The 14,421-nt window shown below is 46.2% G+C and overlaps 1 protein-coding gene across 1 annotated transcript in view; it reads left to right on the forward strand.

Moving 5' to 3' along the window:
* Window positions 1–14,421, forward strand: part of CACNG7 (calcium voltage-gated channel auxiliary subunit gamma 7) — a 185,734-nt gene that overhangs the window by 151,909 nt on the left and 19,404 nt on the right. Inside the window, exon 5 of the mRNA XM_085616483.1 lies at window positions 481–626. Within this exon, the coding sequence (XP_085472609.1) occupies window positions 481–626 (146 nt within the window). The remainder of the gene's footprint in view (window positions 1–480; window positions 627–14,421) is intronic.

Consider the following 14,421-nt stretch of genomic DNA (forward strand, 5'->3'; position numbering starts at 1 on the left):
TTATAATAAATACATATTTTTATAAATACACTGTGTAGCTCTTCTTCACCTAATCTATACCTATAAGATTATGTTCTGGTAAAACAAGCTGCTTTACACTCCTGCTGGACTAAGCACTGCTCTCCACAGCTACCACTTAGAGAGCTTTCTAAGGTTGTCTAAGGCCACTAAAATCACCATAATGGTTGTCTGGATGGGTGCTAGTTGCCCACTTACATAAGTGTACACCATATACCAAGCCAGCTTCTCACAACTTACACTTACATTTTTGTGATATGTTTTTTGGCAATAATGTATTAATTGTTTGGAAGGGAGAGACTATGAGCATATTATGAGGAGGGCATGAAGCAAGTGATGGGGCAGAGTCCCGCTCATCCTGTCTTTGAGTATGCGCACATGCGCCTAAATTACCTGCAGTGCATCACCAACAGCCTCCTGTTGTTTTCCTAACTGAGGGGATCCTCTACCTTCTGCTTCCAGGTCTCTCTCTGGTGGTTGGCCTCGTGCTCTACATCTCCAGCATCAACGACGAGGTGATGAACAGGCCCAGTAGCTCTGAACAGTACTTCCATTATCGCTACGGCTGGTCCTTCGCGTTTGCGGCCTCATCCTTCCTCCTCAAAGAGGTTTGACGTCTTCTTACTTAGATATTCCTATTTCCTGGTTAAAAAAGTGATGTGTTCATGTATACAGCATGTGTGAGGTCAATACAGATATTTTTTCCACAAAACAAGGATCAGCATCCTGAGGCAGGCATCGCCAATAAAAGTGACATCAGTAATGGTCAGAATGTTAATTACTCATGCTTTTGGGGGACACGTGCTATATCCAGGAGCCATATTGCAAGCTGTTCAGTAGAAACAAAAGAAAGACTCTATCAGAATGTAGCATGGAGAGGGCGGAGTAGATTCATTTGAGGCCCGCGGTTGACAGTTGACGTTAAAAGTTTGGGCCACATGAACCCAGAATGTGATGAGGGGCACCCGAGTTTCCTACACCTTAGAGATTTTCATCGGCCTTCGGCTGAATAGGGGTCCCCCCTGAAGGGTTGGAGCCCCTGGAGGGTTGGACCCCGGCTGCCACAAGTTCACAATGCTGTGCAGATACTGTATGACGCAGTGGTTGCTTCCAAGCGGCTCTAGTTTTGTTTTAAATTCAGCCAGCTCTGTTTCAATCTTTTAGTGGCATGCATCATTTTCTCGCGTGGTGGTGGCTGCACAGTTATTGCTATGCATTTATTCGCGATTTTATATAGTATTACCCATAAACGACGACTGCCAGGGTGCTACAGAGATGCCGCATGTGAGGAGATAAGAGGATATATACAACAATTAATTGATCATTCAGATATAGACATATATAAATTGGTTAACTGTTCATGATGGGTCCGTTCAGTATTTTGTGAGTGGGGTCTGGAACTCAGGAGAAGGGTGTCAGCTCGTTTCTGGAAGTGGTGCTGGAGGAAGAGGAAAGTCAGATGGTTCTATGAATAATAATGGTTCGTCTCTAATTCATAGTAGGATTTTAGGTCATTCTTAACTTTCCCAACAATTAACGCATAGGAATTGTACAATTTTAAACATGCTTTGCTGCCGTGTTTATCTTCTGTGCATCAAGTAAAGCACATTAACAAAGTATGCTTTCGATCAGATAAAATAGCGGTAGAGCGCCCACGTGTGGCCTCGCGCTGCAAATGCTGCTTAATCTGACGTGAGTAGAGATGAGAGGCACCGAAGCTGAGGCTGACTGAGCCATAATGCATGAATGGTGCCCATTTTATGAAAAGGCTGACGCGCTCAGGCGAATCCTAGGGAGGAATGTAGGTCGAACTCCCCCTTTTCCGAAGCACTGAAGAGAGGTGGACTGACAACAGACACTCTTGTGGCAGAATTTAATGCAACCTTTAACCTCCGATTTAAACCCTCTGATATTTGGTGTTTGTGAATTATTCAACACACTGAGGCGTGTTTACAATAATGTGTAGGAGCGCGGAGCTGCCCCACATTTTCAAAACGCAGGGATCCGCCATATTCACAAGAATACAACGCACCCCTAGGTTCCCCATAGTGCAAAAAAAGCTGCCTAGCGCCAGCGCAGGCGCCCTGCTGCCATGTTGCAAGGGTACCAACGTTGTAGGGACAATTGTGTATGTGCAGGAAGGAACAACTTCCTGCACATCAACAATCAATAATGGGGATTTGCACCTTCTGTGTGTGCAGCACACACAGAAAGAGCAAAAAACGTGGAGAAATTAATAATTTCTCCTTGTACCGCAATTCTAATGCCTGGTATTTCATGGCACTAGTTTTTGGCGCTGCCTCAGCCTTGTAAATCTGGGGCACTGTCAAAAAGTAATGGGTGGTGTGGTGGAACGCCCACAGCAACACTCATTGCACTCCCCTTTGCAGCAGAGGACTGCGGCGGAAAAGGGCATATTTACTAGGTGGCATTAAGCCACGCAAAGTGGCTTAGTGCCGCCTTGTAAATATGGAAAATGGCACTGCACCACCGGAACATCAAAAAAAGGGATGCTCCAGTGGCAGTGAGGACTTGTAAATATGCCACACTATATGGTATTAGTATGGCATTTCAATTTTAGAGAGAAAAAGTGCAATGCTTATCAGTCCTACTAAGTAAATAAAAGGGCCGTATCCTTAGGATTTTCACAATGTGGCAAGAAAATATTGCTTCACAAGGAAATAGTCTTTGTAAAATGATGCATATTCCACAAAGTGTGGACAGTGTGACTGTTGGAAGTGGGGGTCCTTATCGCTTACCGCCGCCACCAAATGAGAAGTGTAGCTCACTGGTTAGAGGAGGCATACCCTGAAGCAGAGATCAGACCCGGGACCTGGGTTCGATTCCCGACGCGGCAGGGTCCAGAGCCCAATCGTCCACGGACGCGATAATTCTCGCTTCGGTCCCCACTCTAAGCACGAGTTCACACTATGCAGCTCTGGGCAACAAGCCTGCTTAATCTCCACAACGGCCCCCCGCGGCGGGATGCCTGGCTATCTTACAGGGAAAAACCAGGACGGGTTCCCAATGCAAGCGCCAAGATGCCCGTAGGGTGATAGCTGCGCTCTATAAGTACATCAATCAATCAATCAATCAAATGCTGGAGGTGGGAGTCCCCGACCCCTCGCTTCAACGTTAGGCTAAGTAAGGACACCGTCTGAGATAGCTCTGCTCACCCCCTTAGTAGCTTGGCACAAGCAGCCAGGCTTATCTCCAAGGAACGAGTGTTCAGTATGTGCAACCATGTTCACAGTAACCCCACGATGTCACCACAAAATGACTCCACAAGAGTTTTGATAAAATGAGTATAATCTTTGTATAAGCAATTTTACGATACGACCAAATGATACAAAATCAACATATAAGAATGGGTAGTATTCTTTCCGGTGGGTTGGTAGGTTCTAATCCCAACCACCTCTCTTAAGCAACAGTTAAGCTCACTCCTAACCGCTTCCAAAAGGTTAGGCCAGTCGTATTGCTAGAATCACACACGTTGCAAAAGGAAACAATTACTGCAATGCGTAACGATATTCTCTTATACTGTGCAACAGAGAAACAATGTCATACGTAGCACCACAGTTATGTACTTTGCAATTAAAGGAATAATGCAATGCGTATCACCATCAGCATGCCCTGTACCAGGAACAAACAAAGCAATGCGTCACGCTACACTCCTGTACGGTGCAATAAAGAAATAATACACTGCGCTACGTTCTACTCAAATACTCCGCACTGAAGAAATAATGCAATACGCCACATTACAATCAGGTAATATGCAGGGGAAAAATAACACAGTGCATAGCGCACCAAGCATGTAGTTCGTCAGGCACAAATGAGGTCAGACGTCCTATGACAGTTCGATAGTTCGTTAGCAGCAATAATGCAAAGTGTAATATGACAGTTTTACGTGCTCCGTTAACAGTGCCCCCGTTATGGATCAAATTTTGACACAAAAGTATTGCTTCCCACTCCGGCCCCAGCACTGTTCCTCCTTGGGTCAGCACAGGCCGGGATCCGAGCCAAAGCAATGGCTCTTGCAGCTGACTGAAACGGGAGACCGAGAGAGTGTCCCTCCGGGCCTGCACCAAACCCCAAATGTTGATCCACGTTACCGTTACCTGGGGGGGCGCGACCCCACTCTCCTCCCCAGCGTCAGCGACTTGGGCCTTGATCCAGAACTTCGTGACGGGGTCCAGCGGACTTGGGCCGGCGGCTCAGCTCTTCCGTGGCTGCCGGCCCGTGACTCTGAGGGCCCAATGACTTGGCCCTCCTTCCGGCGGTCTCAGTCCACACCGATACCCGCCCTCAGCACTGTGGAGACTTTACTTCCAAATCGGTGCACACTCTACTCAGGCACTCCTCACCAGCGCCTCAGGTTGCACTTCGACACACACACACACCGTCTGAGACTCGCCTCTTCTCTGGTGCTCACGACGATCTAGCGCTCTTCCCCAATACTCCACTTGCACCTCCACATGCACCCTGCATGTTCGAGTCTCTCCTTTAGCGCCTTGAGACCCCTACGGGTGAGTAGTCACGCTTAATAAATAGTTGATAGATTGATCCTTTCCTCCCGGTGCACACGATGTCTAGGTGCTCTTCACCAACGCCATGGCTGCACCACGACACGCACTCTGCGCGTCCGAGTCTCACCTCTTTTCCCAGTGCCCACGATGTCTAGGCGCTCCTCACCAACGCCCAGGCTGCACCACGACATGCACCCAGCGCGTCCAAGACTCAATTCTTCTTTTGGTGCCTACGAGGCCCAGGCACTCTTCACCAACACCCGGGCCGCACCACAACACGCACCCAGCGCATTTGAGTCTCGCTTCTTCCTTTGGTGCACACAAGGCCCAGGCGCTCTTCACCAACACCCAGGCTGTACCACGACATGCACACTGTGCGTCTGAGCCTCACCTCGTCTCCCCGTGCCCACCATAACCAGGCGCTCCTCACCAAAGCTTTGGCCTGCACTTCAACACGCACCCAGTGCGTTCGAGACTTAGTTTACTCCTGCGTGCCCACAATCACACTGCACAACTTCTGAGGGTCTCAAGCGGCAAAAGCACGCGCACACCGCGTTGTTTGGGACTTCTTCGGAAAGTTTTAAAATCCTGTATTTCCAAACAGGGAGCCAGCTCACCTCGGGCCCTTGGGGGTTCAAGACACAGCACAAAGCACAGTCTTCTTCAAGCAGGGGAACCCAGCGCCTCCAAGCACAGTCCCAACAGCCTCTCCCTTAGTTAGAACAGCAAACTGCAGACCAGCCCCAGATCACGAAGCAAGGACTGGTCTATCCATAGCAGTCTCTTCAGTTGCTCCTTCTTTAGCAGAGGTTCCTCTTGACTACAGAATGGGTCCAAGCCTTTACAGTCTCAATCCATATCTGTTTCATTCCCACTTTCAGGGGTTTCAACTCTCCTAGTTATACCCCTTCATGTCTTTGAAGTTCGTATGTGCTCAGGGGTTCCTGACCCCTCCCTAAATCAGTTCTGGGTGTCTCCCTCCCAGTGTCACTTCTCTCCCTTTGATACTGGGGGTCTGGATCCTTAATCACTCAGCAGGAGATGGGTCAATTGGTTTATAGCACCAGCCCAGGACTTTTCACCTCTCGGGCTTCTCCTCCCCCTACTCTCCAGATGCAGGACAGTCTGGTGTCATCTCAACCCCTCCCTGGGTCAAGACCTCTCCCAGCTCCTCTCACCTTTCAGTTCCAGACAGACAATCCACATTTCAGAGACACACAGAAATGCTCAGAGCACACAACTCAGCCACTTTCTAAAAGAGTGGTTCATGAACACACAGTGTCAAAACCACCTTGACAGAAAATGTGTTATAACACTGTGAGTTCATACATACTAAACTTCACCTCTCAATTATAAACTGACAGGAAACTAGGCTAACAAATGCAACACCCAGCCCCCCCATTCTGTCCTATGGGCAGGATGGCCTTTCAGCAGTGAAAAACAAAATGGAGAGTTTTTCACTGTCAGAACATAGCACACACCTCAGTATGTGTTCTGCCTTTTACCTACACTGTACCCTGCACAGGGGTTACCTGGGATCTACCACAGGGGTGCCCAATATGTATGTAAAAGGGAAAGTCAGGCCTGACAAGTGGTTGCACTTGTCAGGACAACATGCTAACTAAGTATTCCCTTCTTCGCGCGCCGTGCATTACTATCCCTTTCACACACAGTGCACTTCACTAGGGACTTTACTAGTAAGGCAAACATACCAATCATGGCCACCCATTCACCATCACATTTTAAACAGGGAACCCCTGTACTTTGACACTGATCAGCAGTGGCAAAGTACCAAAAGCATCTAAATTGGCTATTCTATGTCAGGAAAATGGTCTAGGGAGAAAGCAAAAAGTTTAGGGAACTTTAGCCAAAAAGGCCAAGTCCTACATTGACTTATTGTGATCCATCCCGAATGGACTTTTAATGGCACTGGCCCATAGAGAGATTGTGTGATTTCGATGTAGGATAGCCCACATTCGAGGGAGAGGGACAAGCATGAGACCTATTCTTTTTAGGAACATACACCTGCAAAATCGAAAATATGAATTATTTAGATGAAACAAATATGCATTTTACGAGTACAGGTAAGAACGACAGGCAAGCCAGTCTACGATTAAATTGCATACCCGATGCATTTTCTGAAAACGTTTCTGCATTTTCCTGCATTTTTCAAACAGAAATCTGAGCATTCTTTCGTTGGATTTACTTGGACCTGCTGAGAACCCAATCTGCTCTAACAATTCGTACTTCTTTTTCAAGTGGTTGTGCATGGGTGTAGTACAGATTACAGCCTGAGGGGGGAGACGTGTTGCAATGAGTCTGAAAATAATACTTGCATCAGCATTTTGCAGGACCATTGGTTTTCAGTGTTGCCGCATGCAGCAAATGTGGCGAAATCTGGAAGCACCATCGCAGAGCAGTTTCAAATAAACGAAAGCTACCAAGGGCCGTCACAGCGCTGCAATTTTAGTTTCTTCAGCGTTCTGGGTTTAGGGAAATGTATAGATGCCACTGTGTTCCGCCTTGAAAGTGGCATGGAAAAAGAAGGCATTTATCTTTGAGCTGTGCACGGTATAATTAATATGCAGCAAAAATGTTTGGAAAAGGTCGACTGACTCCCTCTTTGCCCTCGTCTCAAGTGTGCTGGAATCTACAGATTCCCAGATGCATTCGTGAGTAGCGCAGCCACTACATTTTTTAGGACTGGCTTGACAGTACAGCTGTCTGTAAGATCTATTGTTACCAATTAATTAAATGAGCATAAAGTGGACGTCGGCTTTGCCCAGTGGAGCATTACTCTCTCATCTCATGCTCTTGAATTGCAACGTATGAGGGACTACTTTACATCTCAAATGTACTCAAATCATTGCACACTATTTTTTTTAATCTGAACACAGAAAAATTGTATTATATATATGTGATAAAGTACCCCTTGCTGTACATTATAAGGGTATTGCAAGTCACCTTGCAGTTCAAATACCTTCTATAGGAACTAGGCCTTTGCGTTCCTCTATATGATCATGGAACTCCTTGGTGACTTGCAATATTCTTATAATGTACTACAGGCAGTGGTGGCTGGTCCGTAGGGGACACAAGGGTGGCAACCTCCCATCACCAGCACGCAAGAGGAGAGAATAGCTACTCTGTGCATTTCCAGCCTCCAGAAATGCAAACGGACGAACAGACAGATTTGTCAGTTCATTATGTTTTCATTTCTGTGCAGGTGTCAACGGAAGTGCAGAGAGGAGCAACACAGGGCAGAGGGTGCATCAGCTTCATGAATTGCGCATGTGTGAAGAGTGCTTTTCATTTCAGCCCTCTTCACACATTCGCAACCCATAGACATGCTGCGCATGCTCTTTGCAGCGCAGCTTGTCTACGAATCGACGAATGCACGGGCTGTGAGACCAAATCGCCCCAGGCCCATCCAGGAGTCAGGATGAAGCAGGAGTGAAAAGAGGGTTAACACTCAGCTCTAACCTGATTCCTAATACGGTTGTGATCAGCATGTTCCTGGTGCTGCAATGAAAAGACGGAATAACGCCATTCAAGACGTGCAGAAACACGCACGTAAGTAAACTATGGAAAGGAATCCATCCTTTAAAAAACATTTCCTATAAGTTTACATCTTACATAACAGTTGAGCTTCTGTACACGTTTTATATAATTATTCTGTACTCATTGTTCAGTCTTTGTTTGCTTTAATTATATTACCTAACTGGTCACAAAGAGGCTGCACTTCAAACTATTCTACAGGGTTAAGAGACCTGAAGCAGAGGTCTGTGCCCGCCCAGAAATTTTGAGGAAATTATGCTGGAAATGATGACTCTAGTGATTAACACAGCTCTGGGAGAGTTCTTTGTTTTATCCATTCACAGTTTTGAATCATAAAGTAGTATAGAGCAATAATGGGCCTGCTGCAAGGCACACTGTGTAACATGCAGCTCAGAGAATATATAGCTAGGTAAGTGGACTACTGCTTCTGACACTGAGTCCATTTTGTTACTTCCATTTCTTAAGTTGAAATATTCTAATATTGCGCAGTGATCTATTTACTGGCATTATGGTGCTGCATGCAAACTGTGACAAAGCAAAAACCAAAGGAAATGATGGACGGAGTGTTGAACATTGTAAGCACTCACCCCCAGTCAACTGATCTGGGTATAATCCATCACCGTTCTTTAGCCCACTCTGCCGCCCCAGTTCAGACATGGCCATATGCAAATCAGTCTGACCCTGTGTCTCATGGGAACAGTCCAGTCCGAACTGCCAAGCCATGTCTTCCCTGGACCGGAAACAAGCTTCCTAGGACCGGTTTCTGGCATTTCAGCCGTCTTCAGCCAGGCTTGCTTGAATCCAGTGGCAAAGTGAACAAGGGACTCACGTCTGAGCATACACTGCCAACTTATGGTGAACAAAGCAAAAACCAAAGGAAATGATGGACGGAGTGTTGAACATTGCAAGCACTCACCCCCAGTCAACTGATCTGGGTTTAATCCATCACCGTTCTTTAGCCCACTCTGCCACCCCAGTTCAGACATGGCCATATACAAATCAGTCTGACCCTGTGCCTCATGGGAACAGTCCAGCCGGAACTGCCAAGCCATGTCTTCCCTGGACCGGAAACAAGCTTCCTAGGACCGGTTTCTGGCATTTCAGCCAGGCTTGCTTGAATCCAGTGGCAAAGTGAGCAAGGGACTCACGTCTGAGCATACCCTGCCAACTTATGGCGAACAAAGTAAAAACCAAAGGAAATGATCAACGGAGTGTTGAACATTGCAAGCACTCACCCCCAGTCAACTGATCTGGGTTTAATCCATCACCGTTCTTTAGTCCACTCTGCCACCCCACTTCAGACATGGCTATATGCAAATTAGTCTGACCCTGAGCCTCATGGGAACAGTCCAGCCCGAACTGCCAAGCCATGTCTTGCCTGGACCGGAAACAAGCTTCCTAGGACCGGTTTCTGGCATTTCAGCCGTCTTCAGCCAGGCTTGCTTGAATCCAGTGGCAAAGTGAGCAAGGGACTCACGTCTGAGCATACCCTGACAACTTATGGCGAACAAAGTAAAAACCAAAGGAAATGATCAACGGAGTGTTGAACATTGCAAGCACTCACCCCCAGTCAACTGATCTGGGTTTAATCCATCACCGTTCTTTAGCCCACTCTGCCACCCCAGTTCCGACATGGCTATATGCAAATCAGTCTGACCCTGTGCCTTATGGGAACAGTCCAGCCCGAACTGCCAATCCCTGTCTTCCCTGGACCGGAAACAAGCTTCCTAGGACCGGTTTCTGGCATTTCAGCCGTCTTCAGCCAGGCTTGCTTGAATCCAGTGGCAAAGTGAGCAAGGGACTCACGTCTGAGCATACCCTGCCAACTTAAGGCGAACAAAGCCAAAACCAAAGGAAATGATGGACGGAGTGTTGAACATTGCAAGCACTCACCCCCAGTCAACTGATCTGGGTTTAATCCATCACCGTTCTTTAGCCCACTCTGCCACCCCAGTTCAGACATGGCCATATGCAAATCAGTCTGACCCTGTGCCTCATGGGAACAGTCCAGCCCGAACTGCCAGCCATGTCTTCCCTAGACCAGAAACAAGCTTCCTAGGACCGGTTTCTGGCATTTCAGCCGTCTTCAGCCAGGCTTGCTTGAATCCAGTGGCAAAGTGAGCAAGGGACTCACGTCTGAGCATACCCTGCCAACTTTTGGCGAACAAAGCAAAAACCAGAGGAAATGATGGACGTAGTGTTGAACATTGCAAGCACTCACCCCCAGTCAACTGAGCTGGGTTTAATCCATCACCGTTCTTTAGTCCACTCTGCCACCCCAGTTCAGACATGGCCATATGCAAATCGGTCTGACCCTGTGTCTCATGGGAACAGTCCAGCCCGAACTGCCAAGCCATGTCTTCCCTGGACCGGAAACAAGCTTCCTAGGACCGGTTTCTGGCATTTCAGCCGTCTTCAGCCAGGCTTGGTTGAATCCAGTGGCAAAGTGAGCAAGGGACTCACGTCTGAGCATACCCTGCCAACTTATGGCGGACAAAGCAAAAACCAAAGGAAATGATTGACGGAGTGCTGAACATTGCAAGCACTCACCCCCAGTCAAGTGATCTGGGTTTAATCCATCACCGTTCTTTAGCTCACTCTGCCACCCCAGTTCAGACATGGCCATATGCAAATCAGTCTGACCCTGTGCCTCATGGGAACAGTCCAGCCCGAACTGCCAAGCCATGTCTTCCCTGGACCGGAAACAAGCTTCCTAGGAACGGTTTCTGGCATTTCAGCCGTCTTCAGCCAGGCTTGCTTGAATCCAGTGGCAAAGTGAGCAAGGGACTCACGTCTGAGCATACCCTGCCAACTTATGGTGAACAAAGCAAAAACCAAAGGAAATGATGGACGGAGTGTTGAACATTGCAAGCACTCACCCCCAGTCAACTGATCTGGGTTTAATCCATCACCGTTCTTTATCCCACTCTGTCACCCCAGTTCCGACATGGCCATATGCTGGACTGTTCCCATGAGGCACAGTGTCAGACTGATTTGATTTTTGCAGTCTTGACATTTTTATTGTAAGAATTCCTAATAGCTCTGAGCAGCTTTAAATGTTCAGTGGGAGGCATGGATCTCCATGATCTTTCGGCCGCCCTCAGCTTACGGAGTTTAGGTCAGAACTGAATCATGGTTCGGAAATTGTTTAGGAGGCGTCTTTTGCTGTACAGGTGCAATAGCATCCATGATATTAGAAATAGAGGAATTATAAAAATCAGTGAGGAGTTGTACATCCTTCAAGTCTGCTTGTGGGAACAAGGTATTTTTGCAATGGGTAGCTAGGTCTTCAGTGTTTATATTTCGGAGGTTCCTTTTCCATTGCTTTGTTTTCATGGGCTGGACCCCCTTTACCTTTACTGATCCGACATCGGATGTATTAAAAGTGGTCACACACACGGTTCTCTCAGTGGGTATTTTCTCTTTGGATTCCAAGAGTACATCTCGATGACAATTGGATGCTCTTTTCTTGGCCCTTTGTACTACTCTCATAGGATAGTTTCTTTGAAGTATCTTTTTTTCTAAAGTTTCTGCTTCCGATTTAATATCTACACGGTTAGAGCAATTACGGCGAAGTCGCAAGAATTGCCCAACCGGAAGATTCTCCCTAAGAGATTTAGGGTGGAAACTCTTAAACGATAGCAGACTATTTCTGTCTGTAGGTTTGTGGAACATTCTTGTTTCAAGGCGTCCGCCTTCACTGAAGATAGTCAGATCCAAAAAGGGTAAACTATTTTTCGATATTGTTGATGTAAACAAACCTAGGGGATTCCTGCTGTTCAGCCATTGGAGAAAATCCTCAAGAGACTCCTTATTACCCTTCCATATAAGGAGCACGTCATCGATAAAACGCGGCCAGACCTTGATGTAATTAAACCAGGGTCCTTCATGGGGGTATATGTATTGGTCCTGAAAGGCAGACATATACAAGCCAGCTAAACTAGGAGCGAAAATACTCCCCATGGAGGTACCGTGGGTCTGGAGCTAATATGTGCCTTGAAATTCAAAGAAATTCTTTACCAAGGCTACCTCAGCCAGATGTAAGATAAAAGGTCTCGGGGTACTATACTCCCAGTCTATGGAGTATAGGATGTCTTCAACCACCCTTAATGTCTCCATCTGGGGTATGTTGGTGTACAAAGACTCCACACCAACATAACCCAGATGGAGACATTAGTACCCCGTGACCTTTTACATCAACTATATCGAAAAATAGTTTACCCTCCAATGAGATTCATAAAATTATATTACGGAACTAGAGAATACTGAATTCCAGAGAACTTGCTTTTGAGAAGCCATTGTTCTCATTTAAGAGGAGCCAAAACATCAAGGATATCCTGGTACATACCAGGCCAAGATTTACCAGAAGAAGGCAATTGGAAGGAACTGGAGGAAACCAGATAGGTTTTCTCCCACCAGTCTCAGGGCATACTAAGTGTGGTATGTGTGATGTTTGCCATCTCACCGCAAACACCAAAAGCATAGAACTGGGACTCCCTTATCCTTGGGAACAGCATAGCCACACGAATTGTAACTCTAAGATACCATTTAATGGAGTAAGAGAGAACCCTTCTTGACGATTATTACATTTGAGACGCTCTTAGCGACAGTACATATGTCTCAACCAACTGACTTAACTTTTAGAGTGTCTTTGTAGCGTGAATATAACATATTCTCCGTGTTATCAAGCCATATTTCATTGCAGGTAATCCTTTGTTTTTTTAGAGAGTGCGTGTGGGCGGCTGTCCTCACTCCCCCGCCAGTTCGAGTTTATAATTTCAATAAACTCGGTAAGTAGTGGGTTTACGATCATGTTGGTTGCTGTGGTGTCTCTTGAGCAACATAAATAATTTTACTAGATACAAATATACTTCCCGACTTGCTTTGTCAAGGGAGGTAGTACACGACCATAATACTCTAAGGGTCAGTTGTTTTTTATAAGCTACCACCTATATCCCGATTGGGAATGTTTTGGGTAAGCTTGTGTGGAGTCTTGCTTGTGTGAGTGTGGGTTTATCACGATTGTTAATTTACTAGGTGAAGGTGTATTCATACATTTCTTCTACATTTTTATTTTTATTTTTGTCATTACTTTAGGTTCCTCCCTAAAGGTGAGAGACCTCATTTGAGGTAATACTTCCTTATACTTCCCAAATTGGGAGTAGAAAAGGTTTTTACAAAATTGGGAAACAACAGTGGTGAGAAGTCCTGAAGAAAGCCGGGTCATAATTTTCTTATTACTTGCTGTAACATGTCGACACCTATGCAGAGTGGGGGGGTTGGAATCTCATCATAAGCTCTCCAAACCCAACACCCACGTTTTTCCTAAATCCAAAACTGGGCACCTAATATTAAAACTGGATCAAGGTAGTCCCATTTTTGGTTTTTAATCACTATCTTTCACTGGTTCTGCACTCTCAACTCACCGTTAGTTCTCACAAAATAATCTTTTTTGTTTATATGTGTTGTTTTCCCCTCCCCTATTGCTCCACCTCCAAGCGTTTGGCTGACGCGGAGGTGTAGAAGCAGCCCTATGATGAAGCATGACACAGCTTGCTGTGTGTGAGGGCGGTTTTACAATTTTGGTGAATCCCCCACTCACCTCTTGGTCTCCACAAAACATATATTGTTTTATCCCTCTTCTTTTTGTGATATTCATTCTCTAAGCAGGAGGTCGAAAAGGGATTTACCTCTCACCCCTCTGTAGTTCTTGTGTTTTTTCATTTCTAAGTGTCACTAATCCTTAAAAATCCAACCGCAACTGAAGCTAACGGGAGCTCGCGGCTGTGTTCTCACACTGCACACGGCCCCCGTGGATCCCCTGTGTCACTACCTTGGGTGGTTTCTTGGGGTCCCAGCGATTCTACAGGCTCTAGGCCTTGTGTCTAGTTAAGTCGTGGTTCTTATACCACTATTTTAGTAAATGGTTTGGCTCTCCCCTAGGGCCCAACGTGTATTTGTGCTATTTTACTGTACTATTTGAAGTACATCTTATGTGTTTAGTCCTCTAGCCTCATAAAGAGTCTAGTAGGGTGTGTTTAGAAATAAATACATATATTTGCTATATATACCTGGTGTGGTTGTCTTTCATTTAGCCATTAAAGAGATTATAGACTGGTAAAACAAGCTACTTTATATTCCTTCAAGACTTAGCCTGAAGGCTGCTCTCCATAGCTACCACTAGGATAGCGTTCAATAAAGGTTGTCTTTAACTATCATCAGTAAGGGGTTGTTTGGACTGGTACAGGGTGCCCACTATAACGAGTGGACAGCATATACCAGGCCAACTTCTCACACTAACCTTAACACCTCGTCTGCTTTA

This window comes from Triturus cristatus, chromosome 7 (assembly GCF_964204655.1).
Source record: "Triturus cristatus chromosome 7, aTriCri1.1, whole genome shotgun sequence".
NCBI classification, from domain to species: Eukaryota; Metazoa; Chordata; class Amphibia; order Caudata; family Salamandridae; genus Triturus; species Triturus cristatus.